Source organism: Sphaeroforma arctica, assembly GCF_001186125.1.
Source record: "Sphaeroforma arctica JP610 unplaced genomic scaffold supercont1.829, whole genome shotgun sequence".
Classification (NCBI taxonomy): Eukaryota; class Ichthyosporea; order Ichthyophonida; genus Sphaeroforma; species Sphaeroforma arctica.
Window position 1 is genome coordinate 24,544 of NW_014039729.1, and position 15,047 is coordinate 39,590.

Below are 15,047 nucleotides of genomic sequence, written 5' to 3' on the forward strand. Positions count from 1 at the left end.
GTGTGTGTGTGTGTGTGTGTGTGTGTGTGTGTGTGTGTGTGTGTATAATTTTGAAGCATGCTGCACCAGTGTACGCTCTTAACTATTTGAAGTTCCAATTACAAAAAAGTTCTGTGATTGTTGTAAAATAATCAAGAATATGTCCATTCTCACAGCTGCAAGCATGTCGCAAACCGGCTCTTCGGGTCGCACACGCATTTAAACAACGGGAAGTTGATGGACAGTGGCGACGCCATATCGACGACAATCTTACAAGATGGAGGTATGTATGTTCACAAATAAGCGTTTCTTTAGCAGGGCAAGTATGGCTTATCTAAAAGTTCCCCTAGTTTCGCAATTCAGGCGGGTTGTTGTGTTCAGCATTTACTAGCTAATTGCACCTACCTTTTGTCTCTGGGTACGTATTACTACATATTTGCCGTTTCCTGGTGGTGGTGATATTTAGTGACCTATATACATATACTGGTAGCGCATACTCCTAGATTGCTACTTGTGAGTGTACTGGTGTGATATACATTCCTGGTGATTATATACGCACAAGTTCGTATGGTAAACAAACGGATGAGGTAAAATGAATCCACAGTAGTGTTGAGATTTAAATTCGATACTGTACTATCAAATCTGCTTCAAAAATGTGGCAAAGAGGTCGCAGTCCAATATTTAGCCTTCCTGATTAGGTAGTATTGGCCGCACCCAATTTGGGGTGAACTAGGGTTCAGTTGTGTGCATTTCAGGGGTTCATTGCTATCAGTCATATAGTATGTCTTTACAGACTTGAGCGAAGAAAGAAATAGTGGAGGGTAGTATTCATACTGAGAGTAGCTAGTTTATGTTTCATGCTTCGGTGTGTCCATATGGGTGTGTCAGGCCATAAATCTGGAGCTAACAGTCTACAATGACTATAATTTCAGCGGTATTCCCATGTGTCGGTCATATTATCACAGCAGACACTTACCGAATTTCACAACTACGAGAATGTACAACTATGGTTGTAGGTGTATAGCCCTCAAGCGTCGCTTGCAAATACTGTGCTGAAGTGCTACCTCTCTTATCCCGTCCGCCCACAAACAGATGTTCCGGCAGAGGTCCCCAAGGTGATCGCCATTGCCTTCAGCAACCCCGTGTTCCCACACTTCTCCACCAACGGCGTTTTCAAGCAAGAGGGTATGATGGACGAGCTTCTGGTTATATCGGAGAGTTCATCCCCATACGTAGGCGTGTTCATGGCCAAAGACCCCGACCGCAGGGATCCGAACCAACTGGATATGGTAGGTATAGTGAGCGGTTCTAATAGAGTGATGCACAGAATGCATCTCTTTGAAGGCATATGCGGGTACCTGGTTCAAAATGACATTCTTAGATCGATGTGGCTCTTGGAGTATCTCATATGTTCCATTGCAATACAACTTATCATCTACTGTAACATGATTCATGTCTAGTGTCCTGGGTCGTATTTCACGTGGTTATTTAGCCGGGGCGTGTGGTAAATGTCAAACTTCACCTGTCATCTGTCATTCGGCATCTGCCATCTTTCATCTGCCACGTGTCGTCTAGTAGATGTCCATCCTACCCAACGACCACAAATCCACGTCCAAAACTATCACCTGTCTTGTCCGCTCGCTTGCCTGTGTAGTGTGCCGCCGACCTGTTTCCTGTGGGCACACTGTGCATGCTGGATGATGTGGTGCTGCAACATGGGAACGCGCACGTCTCCCTCACACCCTTGCGACGAATCCGCATTGTGGAGCGAGAGAGGTTTGACGCGGCCAAGTCCCTCCTAACCGTGCATCAGTCTACGGAAACAGATAAGGGAAATGGAAAGGAGAGTGATGTGTTGAGTAGTACTACTAGCGAAAGTGTATCGAGTACCTTCCCACAGGAAGTTGAGAGTAAGGATACTGCTAAAGATGAAGTGGGTGAAGAAGCGGCAGTAGATAAATCAGAAACCGTTGCAGATATCACAGAGAAAGGTAAGGTATTTCGTTTGGCCATTGACGAAACTTCTTGGTTGATTATACATCCAGGGCGCCTACGTGTTATGTATCAAGTGTATTTCGCAGTAAATCCTCATTTTGTGCTACAAACCGATTTCCAAACTCTACGCAACATTTAGGCTGGTATCCCACACACCTGTACACGCGATCAAGAAACCCTTAAACCATAAATGTTTTAACTGGAAAACCCTTGAACGTGGAACACAAAAACCGCTACGAATTTACTAAGCCAGCTCTCCAATAGATCTGATTTTTAAAATAGAACTACAGCCTGAATCGTGATACTGTATTTCATCACATCACTATCTTATCATTTTCATATCCTAGAATCAGCAGAGGCCGCAACGCTGACGAATAGTGGACCAGATGAGGACAAGCCGGCTGAGAAACCGTTTATATATGTGAACGTGGTGAATGTGGTAGACGAGCCCTATGACAAAGATGATTCAATGCTCAAAGGCACACAGGATGCGCTGGTTGAATGCTTGCGGGAAGCCATGAGCAGGAGCCAGTATGTTTCTGATTTGGTATGTCATGGATATCGAAAGCCAGCATGTACATAGAGTGCCATACGTGAGGACCGCTATCCGATACCTGTGGACAATTCAAATCCGGAGTCTGACGAGCATTTGAATTACTTTATGGTTAGATCTGATTTCGTTGTTGTTGTATGGTATGGTACCGTATACTTACAGCTAGTTATATAGCAAAAGGCTAACTTCTTACTAGTGGTATATTTAGTGCAGGAAGTGGCGAGCAGGAACCAGAATGCCTCTGATCTGGTATGTCATGGGTATGCATAGGGAACCGGTTCATTTAGTGCTCTAAGCGACAATATTGTCTACTAGTGGTATACATGTGAGGGAAGTGTTGGGCGGGAGCAAGTATGTTTATAATTTGGTTTAAAATAGGACTCTATAGCTCGGCTGCATATTAAGATATCTGAGAAACTTGCAGTCCATAGTGTTGTGTCTAGTGTGGGTAGCTTGAGTTACGAGCGACTGTTTCTGGTTTAGGTCTGTCACGAAACTGAAGTTTCCCATTGGTACGATACGATACAGTCTATCTGTCTGGTTGTGCCATTTTTACTGAGGAGAATATTTTTAGAATGCTTTCGCGGTGAGTGCCACGAACTAAATTTTATCTTTATATACGAAAACACTTGAACGTGCGCAGCACACATCAGATATCTCGCTTGAACCATTCTACACCCATGTATGCACATGAGCTTACATTTTGATCTAACATTCCGATTTTCGGGGTTTTGTTTCTCTCTCGTCTGTTACGGCCTTGTAGGTGATGACTCAAGTGCCACGTCTCAACACAGACATAATGCTTGCCCCTGGATTGTTGGCTGACTTCGTGGGATCGTTTGGGTTCCACGACCCCGGCGAGAGCCAAAAGCTACTGGAGGAAACAAACATCAGAGAGAGGGTACATTTGGCCCTGATGCTCTTAAAGAAAGAGGTGCGTTATTGTGGTTCTCACTGTCGTGCACTTGCGTGGAAGTATGGTATCATATTCGTGCTGCGAGTATATGCGTGTTGTTGCAGGTTGTATACTGTAGCGTGTAAGGTTGAGGTTGACAATCCGAATACCGAACGAAAGCTTTTGCAGAAGCTAGACGTCTGGGGTAGCCTGCATTCGGCCTTGGTGTCCTTGAAGTATGTGGTGGGATGCTTCTCGCCATGGCGCTCTTGTATGGACGCTTTGTAACACATGTACGAAGTATGAGACGCCTGAACACACGATAATCAACTCCGATGGCATTGTGTGGTAAGTGCCATGGTGCTTCAATTGATACTTCAAGCGTTTTTGGACTTGTTTGACAGAGTTTACATGGAATGGAGAAGGCTCCAGGGCAAATGGCCGACCCTTGCGTACGAGAGCAAATGAGTCCGTCATAGCACAGTCTGTGATCTTCGCCTTACTCCTGTTTCTATGGCCTTGTTTGCTATACAGATGGTGGCTCTGACTCTCGCTGCCCAGATCCAATCAGAGGTGCAGGATGATTACATGAACACGCAGCGACGGTACATGCTGCAACAGCAGCTGTCCAAGATCAAGAAGGAGTTGGGTCTCGAACGAGACGACAAGGAAGCCGTAGTGGAGAAGTTTCAGAACCGCCTGAAACAGCTCCATGTGCCGGAGGAGGTGGACCAAGTGGTCAAGCAGGAGATGCAGGTGAGTGAGGCTTGATGAGATATTGTACTGGAAGGTAGTAGTGGACTGGACTTTTAGCGGATGTCTTCGAGGCTATGTGTATCGCTGATCTCAAAGCTGGAGCACGACGCTCATCCGGCTGCACTTCGGAAGGGGTTTGCTTCCATTGAATTGTTTATCTAGCCGGACCATGCCGAACAATCACATGGGCCTCGCGAAAGTGAGTTCGCGTGTGGTACTTACATTCCAGTACTATATTTTTTGTAGAATGTATGAACTAGCTTTGCTACATTTTAGAACCCTGGCTGGATCGGGGCACCATTGTAGAGTGCATCCACTTGTACTGACCTGCTGTTCCTCTGTATGCACAACCAGAAACTGCAATATCTCGACAGCCACTCGCAGGAATTCGGCGTAACTAGAAGCTATCTGGACTGGCTGACGCAGATACCTTACGGACTGCAAAGCGACGATGTGTTTGACCTGGTTGCTGCAAAGACAGTACTGGACAAGGTAGGGACAACATTCATCTAGCATGCCGTTCGATGCCTATGCTACCTTTCTACGTTTTGAAATGTGTGCATATACTTGAACTGAACAAGACGCTGATGTGAGTAGAGAGACTTTACCTTTTTGGTAGTCTGTGTCGCATTGTTATCGATGCTTTTCACACGGCTTGGAGAACATAGATTTTTCACGGCGGTTTGATATGCATCTATGATTTCCTCCATATAAATGTGCACACAACTGCAACTTTTATTCTGTACATCACCAACCAATGTATATATCACTGTACTTTATGTATAGGACCACTTCGGACTGGATGACGTCAAGGAGCGTATCCTGGAGTTCATAGCCGTCAGTAAAATGAGAGGCCCAGGGCATACCGCGGGAAAAATTATCTGTCTGTGCGGACCGCCCGGTGTAGGTAAAACTAGCATCGCCAGCTCAATAGCAGAAAGCCTGGGCAGAAAATACTTCAGATTCAGTGTGGGTGGGATGTACGATGTAGCCGAGATTAAAGGACACCGACGGTATGGTGTACATGTATGAGGGTCTTTGAGCTTATAGACCCGCTCCCCACGGATACATAGGCTGACTTGTATATGTGGGTATACGTCGAGCTGCTGCTTTGTACATGCCTATGTTTACGTGACAACCATTGACTCCAATTTCATACTCCACCCACAAAGTTTTTATCGAAGATATTCAATGGCCTTGTGCCAGCCGCAAACTATTTCTTTCTGCACACTGTCTTGTACTGCGTACGCCTTTGCTGTGTGTAGTACCCGTCGAGCAATCCCTGATCAAACTTCAAGATACTATCCACCAAGTTTTAGTTCCTCTAACCTAATGCATGTCTGCGCAGTATTCCATACGCGACCGCCCACACTTTCCTTGGCTCTGCTGTTCGTGTTTAACTTACTTCCCGACCTTTATCCCGTGCAAGCAACATCTGATCTTACACAATTCATCTCTTCGCTACAGGACCTATGTGGGTGCAATGCCCGGCAAGATCATCCAAGGACTGAAACTAACCCAAACAGAAAACCCCTTGATTCTCATTGATGAGATAGACAAGATTGGCCGAGGCCATACCGGTGATCCGTCCTCCGCCCTTCTAGAGCTTTTAGATCCTGAGCAGAACAAAGCGTATGTAGACCACTACCTGGACGTGCCTACAGACTTGTCAAAGGTACGTTAACTTCAAGCTGGTCTTTCGAAGCTTGGGGGTTCTGTCCTGTCCCCTTGGGATGGTGGAGGGTAGATCAATTATGCATCAGGTGTCCTGAGTCACGAAAGTGTGCCGCGCAACGTTTTATTATAGTACTCCAACCGTGCGGTGAATGGCTGAGAGTCTCGACAGAATATACAATGGCCGCTGTTTATATCATTTCTCTGCAGGTTTTATTCGTGTGCACGGCCAATGTGACAGATACGATACCTGTGCCACTGCTCGATCGCATGGAGGTCATCCGACTGTCCGGGTATGTCGAGTCTGCAAACATAACGTATATATACACATACACATATTTGTCTGTGCGTGTACATATACATTTGTATATGTCAATTGATACTGCTTAAATCAGTTTTCATTTGGTCGACTACATACTACATGCTACAGAAAAAAAGGCTATTTCAAGTATTTGTCTGCGTGTACATATACATTATTGTATGTCTATTGAAGCTGCTTAAATCATCCTTGTCAACTATTGATTCACTTCACTTGTCAAATAGGTATTTGTGAATTGTTTATATCGTCATAACACACAACCTTCTCTGCTGCCCTTATAGCGGTCTGGTCTGTTTTTTTGGACCACCCACAGGCAGTTTACCTTCTATGTAGCTGTTACGCCTCTATAACAACGGCTCACGCTACCACCCAGCTAACGCACTGGTAAACAGTGCCTCATTTGCTGCAGACCAACAAATAGACCTGCACCTGGCACTGGCACGTGTTGCACTCTGCTTATCTGAACTCCGATCTGTCGCCTACACTTTCACTGTAACACAGCTACGTGACTCAGGAGAAACTGGAGATCGCCAAACGCCACCTCATACCCGCGGCACGGGATACGACAGGCACAAGCACGTCGGAGACTGTGATCGCAGACGAGGCCGTGGAGGAGCTCATCAAACACTACACCCGCGAGAACGGCGTACGAGGCTTGCAGAAGCAGATAGAGAAGGTGCATCGCAAGCTGGCCTTGAGAATGGTATGCTCGCACGGACAACCCGGAATGTTGATCGCTTATAGCTGCAGCCCTCCGGAGACTGTCTGCCAGACCTTAGAAATCGAGCACTAGCGCTGTATGTACTTGTATCAACACCACGGGAAAGTTACGGGTGTGAGATATACTGGCTGTTGCAGACACGTTGCTAGCAAGGGTTAAATCATCGCATATATACCTTCGCGCATTTGCTTTTCATGTAGGTCCGAGGCACAGAAGATAAAGTAGCCATAAGTTCGGAGAACATACGAGACTATGTAGGTAAGGAACTCTACGCAGACCCTAAGCTCTACCAGACCACTACGCCCGTTGGTGTAGTCATGGGATTGGCATGGACTGCAATGGGAGGGGCTGTGCTCTATGTGGAGAGCGCACTCGCCGATGGCATGGGCCATGGGAAGAGGTATGGTACGCAGGAGCTGTTGATGTGCTGTGAGAGGGGTTGTTCTCGTGTATAGATGTGGTTTATGTATATGTAAGGATATAATTGGTAGTCTTCTGGTAGTGTAGAAGTCTTGTTGATCATGGGCCGTGGGAAGAGGTATGGTATGCAGGAGCTGTTGATGTGCTGTGAGAGGGGTTGTTCTCGTGTATAGATGTGGTTTATGTATATATGGATATAATTGGTAGTCTTCTGGTAGTGTAGAAGTCTTGTTGATGGCATAGGCCGTGGGAAGAGGTATAGTACACAGGAGCTGTTGATGTGCTGCGAGAGGTATTGTTTTCCTGTATATAAGTGGTGTACGTATATGGGTACATGTGATCGGTGGTCGCCCGCTAGTGCAGAAGTCGTGTTAGTTATGGGTGATTGTGTATGATATTACTCACGTGTTTTATCTGAGGTATGTATACACTGAATTCATGTGTAATCCAGCGTATCGGTATCAGCGTGCGCCAATCAGCATTTTTTGTTGTTTAAGAATTACCGGAGAGATATGTACACACATTACTGTACGAAAATAAGATACCTATGGAAAAGTCTTTTACTGAACACGTGAGACACCACAAGAATAAGCATTGCATTAAAAGTAGGTACTACTCCAGGATGTGGAGCTTTAATGCGAAGTATTTGGGTGATAGATATTCTTGTATTTATACGGTCGGACATTGTTTTCTATATACTTATTTTGATAGTACAATTTAGATGGTATAACACGTGACTTGGTTTGGCACATCGATACGTTTATTCGCGAACGATATATTAATCCGCTGACGGCTGACATATAATATCGTCTGTTTGTCTATACAATAACTTTATACAACATGTACCCGAGAGGATTCATATACTACCCCCCGACGGCACTTGCTTACCCTTTCTCCTCACTGCTAAAACGAACACCTTTGCCAGTAGCACCAAAAACCAGGACAGCACAGATACCGCCCACGACGATTCAGGATCTGGTCGACTCCTGACCACAGGTCGTCTGGGTGAAACCATGGGCGAGAGCGCCAAGATAGGCTACACCTACGCAAAGAACTTCCTGCACGGACTAGATGCGCAGAACCGGTTCTTTCAAAACCACGCTGTGCATGTGCACGTGGCAGAGGGTGCGGTCCCCAAGGATGGCCCGAGTGCCGGTGTAACGTTTGTCAGCTCTCTGTTGTCGCTTGCGCTCGACCGACCACTGCGCGCCGATACGTCGATGACCGGAGAAGTGTCCCTGACTGGCAAGGTAGTGTTGGATCGTGAGGAGTGTTGCGTGCGAGTTTTTCTATGGTACGTAATGCGTACAGGGTACGGAAGAAGTGAAGGAGAGCTCTCGATTGGCATTTGTGTCAAATGTTAGCGAATAATCTTTGGAAAAGTGGGTCAAATAGCTTCGCTTGATACCGTGGGCTTTGTGCATATCGGGGGATGGTTTTATCGGAGGTGTGGATTACAACCGACTGTCAGTTCGTTTTGTTATTGTATATACCTTCCTTCAATACTTCTGCCGAGTGTATAGTGCTGGGTTGCACACTCACAGTACATTATGCCTTCACTGACTAGATCCTGCGAGTGGGCGGTATCAAGGAAAAGCTGATAGCGGCAAGGGCGGCCGATGTCACCACAGTCATCTTTCCGGAGGGCAATCGAGCAGGTAAAGTGTAATTTCCATTGTTGGATTTCGAGCTCTATTCTTTTGTGCGTTCTTCGTTCCGATGGATTTCGATGATGGCCCGATTTCGCACCATATACTATAGAGCTCCATCTCCTTCACCGCAAGCGAGTTACAGAACATCTACTCGACACAGGTTTAAAATGTGCCCTATTACTTTGACTTCTAACGCCTATCACAGATGTCGATGGTTTGGCGGACTATCTGAAGGAGGGAGTGCAGATACACTTTGCTTCGGAATATGACGATGTCTACCGCGTGGCTTTTGCAGATAACGAACAAAGCACTTGAGATGGCTATTTGACTTACTACACACCAGAGATTTGGACAAGGCCAGTCTAAATCACGTCACCAGATGAAAATCGCACACTGTCAGTCGCTATACCACAATACAGCTGAGACGTCTCAAAGATGCTGCACTGTGAAACAGCAATGCTGTGTTCCTTGTTAGTGTTAGAGACAAATGCACACACCTAGAGACAAATGCACACACCCACTTCTACACCTGGCCTACACAACAGCGTTGTCTTTCCGGATTGGAAAAAGGATTTGTTAGCGCACACATTCAAAATGGAGCTACAAAGCCGTCATCCGCGACATGTACAGTTATATTGCGGATGGCATGGTGGACAATCTATTGCTACCCATTAAACTCGGCTATGGACTCTTGGTCTCTTGATAAGCGGTCATCTTCACTGCAGCTCTCTGTGTTGCTGACATCATGGGTTGCTATGGATACCGGATTCTCCACTTCTTAGACCTTCGCGACTGTCGTGGTCGATGTTCGCAGGTGCACTCGTGTACCAGATGCATTCACATGGAACAGTATACCGAGTTGTGATATTTTTATCTACCACCAGTAGATACTTTACCTGCATTTGTTGACCTACTGCGCCCCTTACGGTTGACATTTTCAGCAATATATGTGCTATATACCGCTGGCAGGGGCCATACGTACACTCGTGCGCCTAATCCATCTCACACGATTGGAGGGCAGAGCTATGGTTTGGTAGAAACCGCTGACAGGGTTCGTATCTACGGTCGGACGCGTATCGAGTGCACAGGCTCAGCATCGTATACCTGTGGCCATTCTAAGGCGTATCGCTCAGAAGCGAGACATGAACGGTCTGAAACCCTTCATGATCGCAAATTGTGTGCGCATGGAAATTAAACATCTCAAGGGCCAATAGCGGTTGCAAAACATGTGCGTTACATAAATTCGATCCAAAAATCGTTCACGTCGAATATTTCTCGCATTGCACGGAAATGGTATGTCCCTGAAGCGAATTTCTTCTCGAGAGCTGTGAGAGGGTTGTCCTTGTTTATGATGGGAAACGGCTTCGAGGTGCCTTTGCGCTTTGATTGTGTCAGTTTTTGGTACGGTAGTATTGTCACTTCCTTTTCTGAGAGTGAGCTCAGCTCTCGCGCTCGGATGCTGCTGCCTAGGTAGTCCTGTGTTTCGAGAACGGGGTGCAGAGTGAGAATTTGGATATGAGCTATTAGTTTGTGGATTTCTCTACGTACAATAAGTCGTAGTGTGTCTTAGAAGAGTGCGGCTATGCTTATGAATTCGGCGTACGCTACCTGCAGTGTGAAATTTGGATATGAACTATTAGTTTGTGAATTTCTCTTCGTACAATAAATCGTATTGTGTGTCTTAGAAGAGTGCGATCTATGCTTATGACTTCGGCGTATGCTGCAGAGTGAGAGTTTGGAAATGAGCTACCAGTTTGTGGAATTCTCTTCGTACAATAAGTCGTAGTGTGTCTTAGAAGAGTACGATATATGCTTATGACTTCGGCGTATGCTGCAGAGTGAGTAGAAGTGGGTACGAGACACGGCGTCTATGTGACCGGTTCGGGTCAACGGGCGATGGTGTATCGTGCCGCGATGATGCAAAACCACTTTGTCCAGACTGCAGACACATAGACGTCTACGTAAAATTTTTAGGAATTGTAGCTTATTATAACCCCATGACGAATAATAGGCAAATAAATATCAAACATACAGCTTCTACGGGCGTTCGGAACTTGATTGGCACATCCGAGGCAAAGAACACCAAGTTGTGTGCGTCACCAGGATGTTCGTCTGAGAAAGTGCGCTGGAATTATCAAATTACCGCACAACGTTAAATTGTAATGATGAGTTCAAATTTGGTAGTGTCAATACATTAACACGACATAGTTAGTACAGCGGAAACGACACCCCAGATGATGATGCACTGATGCGTGCGAATCAACGCAATTCAAAGGTGTGATTCCGACGAGTTTTCTGGCATTTTCGGCTTAGTCATATAAGTATATGGTCTACGAAAGTGTGCACTTTGACGCGGGTAGGTAGAATCTATACCGTAGTCGCGCCATAGACTATAAACTATACACTCGGAAGACAGGCCGACTGCACACATATACACCTGCATCTAACATACCACATGCTCAAACACGCCCAGCAGTGTGGCCACAACCAAACGCGTGTCCGCGGCCTTGTCGCCCGTGATATGACCGAAGTAGTTGACCCCCAGCACACCGCGGCCAGTCATGCTATCTCGAATCAGCTGGAACACCTCCACCGTAAACAGGGCCGAGGGCATGGAGCCGCCCGTGAAGACATCGTGCAGCACCATATCGTACTTGAGTTTTGTGTCCCGCTCTGCGCAAGGGAGATGTGGGTAATCGAATAGATATGGGAAGCAATGCGTGGGGTTGGTGGTCCTCTCGCTGTGGACAGTGGGAGAAAGGGCCAATATATACACCTGATAATTGGTTGTAGTGGTGCGTGCATGCAGGGAAGAGTGCGGATACCAACACTGACGGTGAAGCTCGATCAAGTGCTCTGATCAACAAGCTAGGGAACGTAATCCGAGACTGCCTCACCTTCTAGCCAAGCCACGGCATCCTGGGCATAAAACTGGCCCGGTTTGTATTGCATGTCATAGTCAAAGTACCTAGAGATGAGCGAAAATATAGATGCGAATACAAGTCAAATTCAGAAAGCTCAGTTCATTTCGCCGAAGAATTGGTAGCAATTTGGCATAAAATTACGACCTAAGGTCCAACGCGAAACATATTCAAGCCTTTTACGGCAATCCTCCATGCACAGATATATGGGTACATAAACACACATGAAAACCCCGTAGACGTACTTGTCTCGGTACTGGCTGAGACATAATGTAGGTGAGTCCCTTTTGGCAGGCGAAGGTACAGTTTTAATACTTCTTCCAGAGATTTGCATTTGCTCGCGTATGTTCGTTCATCCGCACATATAAACTATCTGTACACACCAACCCGCTTTCGCGCATATAAGTTGATCAAGACAAAACTATTTCAGCATCTGATAATGTATGCATGCATCTTGAACGTAATATGATATACATCCCCACACCCGTACATCTACGAAGAAACTATGGCAACCATGCTTTAGAATACCACACGCTACGCAAAGGCACTGAGGCACTGCAGGGACTTGATAATTTCCGCATACGTACAGTTTCTATGTAGTACTTTCAATTTACAAAACATCGCTACTAGAAAATGACAAGCACGTACGTACCGACTCTCTCGCCTTGTGAGTTTAAACTAGTTCTGTGCTGTTATTTACAAATCTCCATCTCCCCGGTTATAGACATTCAGACACAATCACATAGTATACAAATACACTTGCCCAATATATATAACCTTGATCGATGCGTGACAACTCCCGCAGATACAAATTAAAACATGTTTAGAAACAAACACGTACACACATACTCACTTGTCTGCATACACGCCCACAGTCGGGTCGATCTCGACCACGTCCACGTGGCACCTGTGCGCCTGCATAGCGGCTGCAGCCACACCCACACCCAGCCCTATCTGCAAGAACCGCAACTGCTTCTGATCCTCTTTCGCTATCGTGTCGTCGGACTGCACTGCCAGTCTCACGGCCTCGTGTGTATGGAAGACTGCGAATATGCTCGAGTGGGGGAATGCCCCGTAGGTGCCACCCAGGATGGAATGGTCGGCCTTCATCAGCACACACCCCCTCTCGGTGTCGTTAACAATCGCAATGACACCCGTGTTGCTCTCGGTTCGGTCTAGTAGCTGGTACCTGCTATCTGTCAAGCCGTGGGCAATGTTGTATGGCACGTGGGTGGAACAGAACGGCGAGAGCAAACTAGAGCTCACTAACCCAGCCTGACTCGCCATCATCAGAGAAACAGTCATACAGCGCTCCCACTTGCCCACACCCCGGCCATTAGCAGTGCGTTGCGCACGGTCAACCACCAATAGCAGGAAGGCTATAAATATAACCGTTGCTCCCGTTGCTAGGGTGGCATGGCACACATCCATCCCAAACATGCCTATGGTACTCCCCACCCCGCCGAATGCCTGTAGACTAAACATGGCCGCTATGGTATTACCCAAGGCCCAGCCCACACCGAAAAAGCCATACAGCAGAGCATGTGCATACGAGCGGGTCCAGCTATTGTTTAACGCTGCTGTGATGCTCATCAGCCATACAGGTGTACCCAGTATAACCATCCCAGCCATCCGAGCAACGGCGTGTGGGTCTATTTCAGTGGGGACAAGGCCTGTGTTGATCCCACTGTGTAGAGACTTTGCCTTGAGAAGCGAGGCAGCGTACCATGCAGCCGCCATGGGAATAGCGAACGAGATGATCTTCTCGTTCCACGCCGGAGGGATGACATAGGGATGCAATAACGTACAGACTATGAAGGCCAATGCCCCTGATAGAACCAATGCCTCGTCGGCAGCACTGGAGAATACGTTGCCGTACACGGGCTCTATCAGCCTGTGGCCACTGGTCACGACTAACCCACAGTTCATACCACAGCATATCTGTTGGAATATCGCTGTGGCGAACACAGTGCTGGTTGGTGTGAATGTTGTAGCTTTCTTGGTGTCTGGTGATGTTGTATCAGGAGTACTGTTTTTCTTGGTTGTTGGTTTGGTCGGGCCACGGTTTCGCAGTGTACTTGGCATTGTGTTTACAACCGAACCGGGCACCTACAACTGCTCTTTTGGAATGTAGTCGCTTATCTGTAGGCGTGCAGACGACAGCCCGGAACGCCGTCACTCACTCGACTTGCACTTCCTGTGCGTCTCCCTGTGCAACTATGTAGGACGCTACAGCCCCTTGTTCGCCTCCTGTATGTGGATGGGAGATGAGCATATGCGTCGATATCTGACAAGTATCCCGTCAGTCCACAGATATGCATCAATTAAATACAGCCTACGGCTCAAATCACCAATTGAACGTAAACGCGAAACGGTTGAAATTAAAATACGTTCTGACGTAAAATATATATATACTGCTCACTCTTTTTGGTACTTTTAATGGCGTAAACGTTTGTTATAACGTTTTTAAACGAGAAACAAAACTACAAAACTGAGGGTGTGGGAGCTGTGGGACTGTGAGCTGTGGCCTGTGAGTGTGGGGCTGTGGGCCGGGGGCGTGGGGTCAGCCGTCAGTGGCGGTGAGAGTTCTCAAAATTATTTATTACTAAATTTGACTGAACTGATGGAAGCGATAACGCCCTGATAAATAGTCTCACGAGTAGGCTTCTCTTTACATACCCACACTTGGTTGACAGTTGAATGATTATGGGTAAGATCACGGCCTTGGGGGCTGTGATAGCTGTGGCCGCGCTGGCGTGTCTGACTATATACTATACTTTCCCAGAGGTGACAAGGTAATGCATTGACAGATCTTTAGTAGCCACAATATATCGAGGTGCTCTCTTTATTGATTTGATTTGAAGCTGCGCCTTGATATAGCTGTATCAAATTTCACTATACAGTAGATACTAGCCCAGACCGCCATCAACTTTATATATATTTAGCAAAATAGTAGTCTGAAAGGACTGATTGTGTAACTTTTTGCATATCACATTCAGCGAAACTAATTTCATATCTATACATCTTATAGTAAACAAACCATGTCTATACACCCTAAGAATATACGTGAACATAAGTACGCATGTAAATGACATGAATGCCTTCAGTTACGATTGTCTTGTGAACTTTTGCTTTCGATACCAGCATATTTAAAATAAATTC

At 46.4% G+C, this 15,047-nt stretch overlaps 2 protein-coding genes across 2 annotated transcripts; one reads left to right on the forward strand and one right to left on the reverse strand.

Annotated features, from left to right (window-relative positions):
* Positions 1-216: 216 nt before the first annotated feature.
* On the forward strand, positions 217-9,619 carry SARC_08800 (ATP-dependent protease La; the record flags this gene model as incomplete). Its single annotated transcript, XM_014297212.1, has 15 exons — positions 217-262; positions 1,072-1,268; positions 1,634-1,970; positions 2,322-2,521; positions 3,291-3,461; positions 3,957-4,178; positions 4,533-4,670; positions 4,965-5,191; positions 5,646-5,853; positions 6,063-6,145; positions 6,673-6,874; positions 7,093-7,292; positions 8,241-8,562; positions 8,880-8,970; positions 9,170-9,619. The coding sequence occupies 15 exons, from the start codon at positions 217-219 to the stop codon at positions 9,277-9,279; spliced, it is 2,754 nt and encodes a 917-aa protein (XP_014152687.1). The 3' UTR covers positions 9,280-9,619.
* Positions 9,519-14,170, reverse strand: SARC_08801 (hypothetical protein). The gene is made up of 5 exons (XM_014297213.1): positions 12,739-14,170; positions 11,862-11,932; positions 11,417-11,637; positions 10,997-11,089; positions 9,519-10,440 (listed from the first exon to the last, which is right to left on the reverse strand). Exons 1-5 carry the CDS (start codon positions 13,968-13,970, stop codon positions 10,198-10,200), a joined length of 1,860 nt encoding a protein of 619 aa, XP_014152688.1. The 5' UTR covers positions 13,971-14,170; the 3' UTR covers positions 9,519-10,197.
* Positions 14,171-15,047: the final 877 nt, after the last annotated feature.

Coding starts and splice junctions, on each gene's coding strand:
- SARC_08801 (XM_014297213.1), bottom strand. CDS start 13,970: ATGCCAAGTACACTGCGAAACCGTGGCCCGACCAAACCAACAACCAAG. Junction 11,933..12,738: donor GTGGGCGTGTATGCAGACAA/GTGAGTATGTGT, acceptor GCTCATCTCTAG/GTACTTTGACTATGACATGC. Junction 11,638..11,861: donor TGCCGTGGCTTGGCTAGAAG/GTGAGGCAGTCT, acceptor TCCCTTGCGCAG/AGCGGGACACAAAACTCAAG.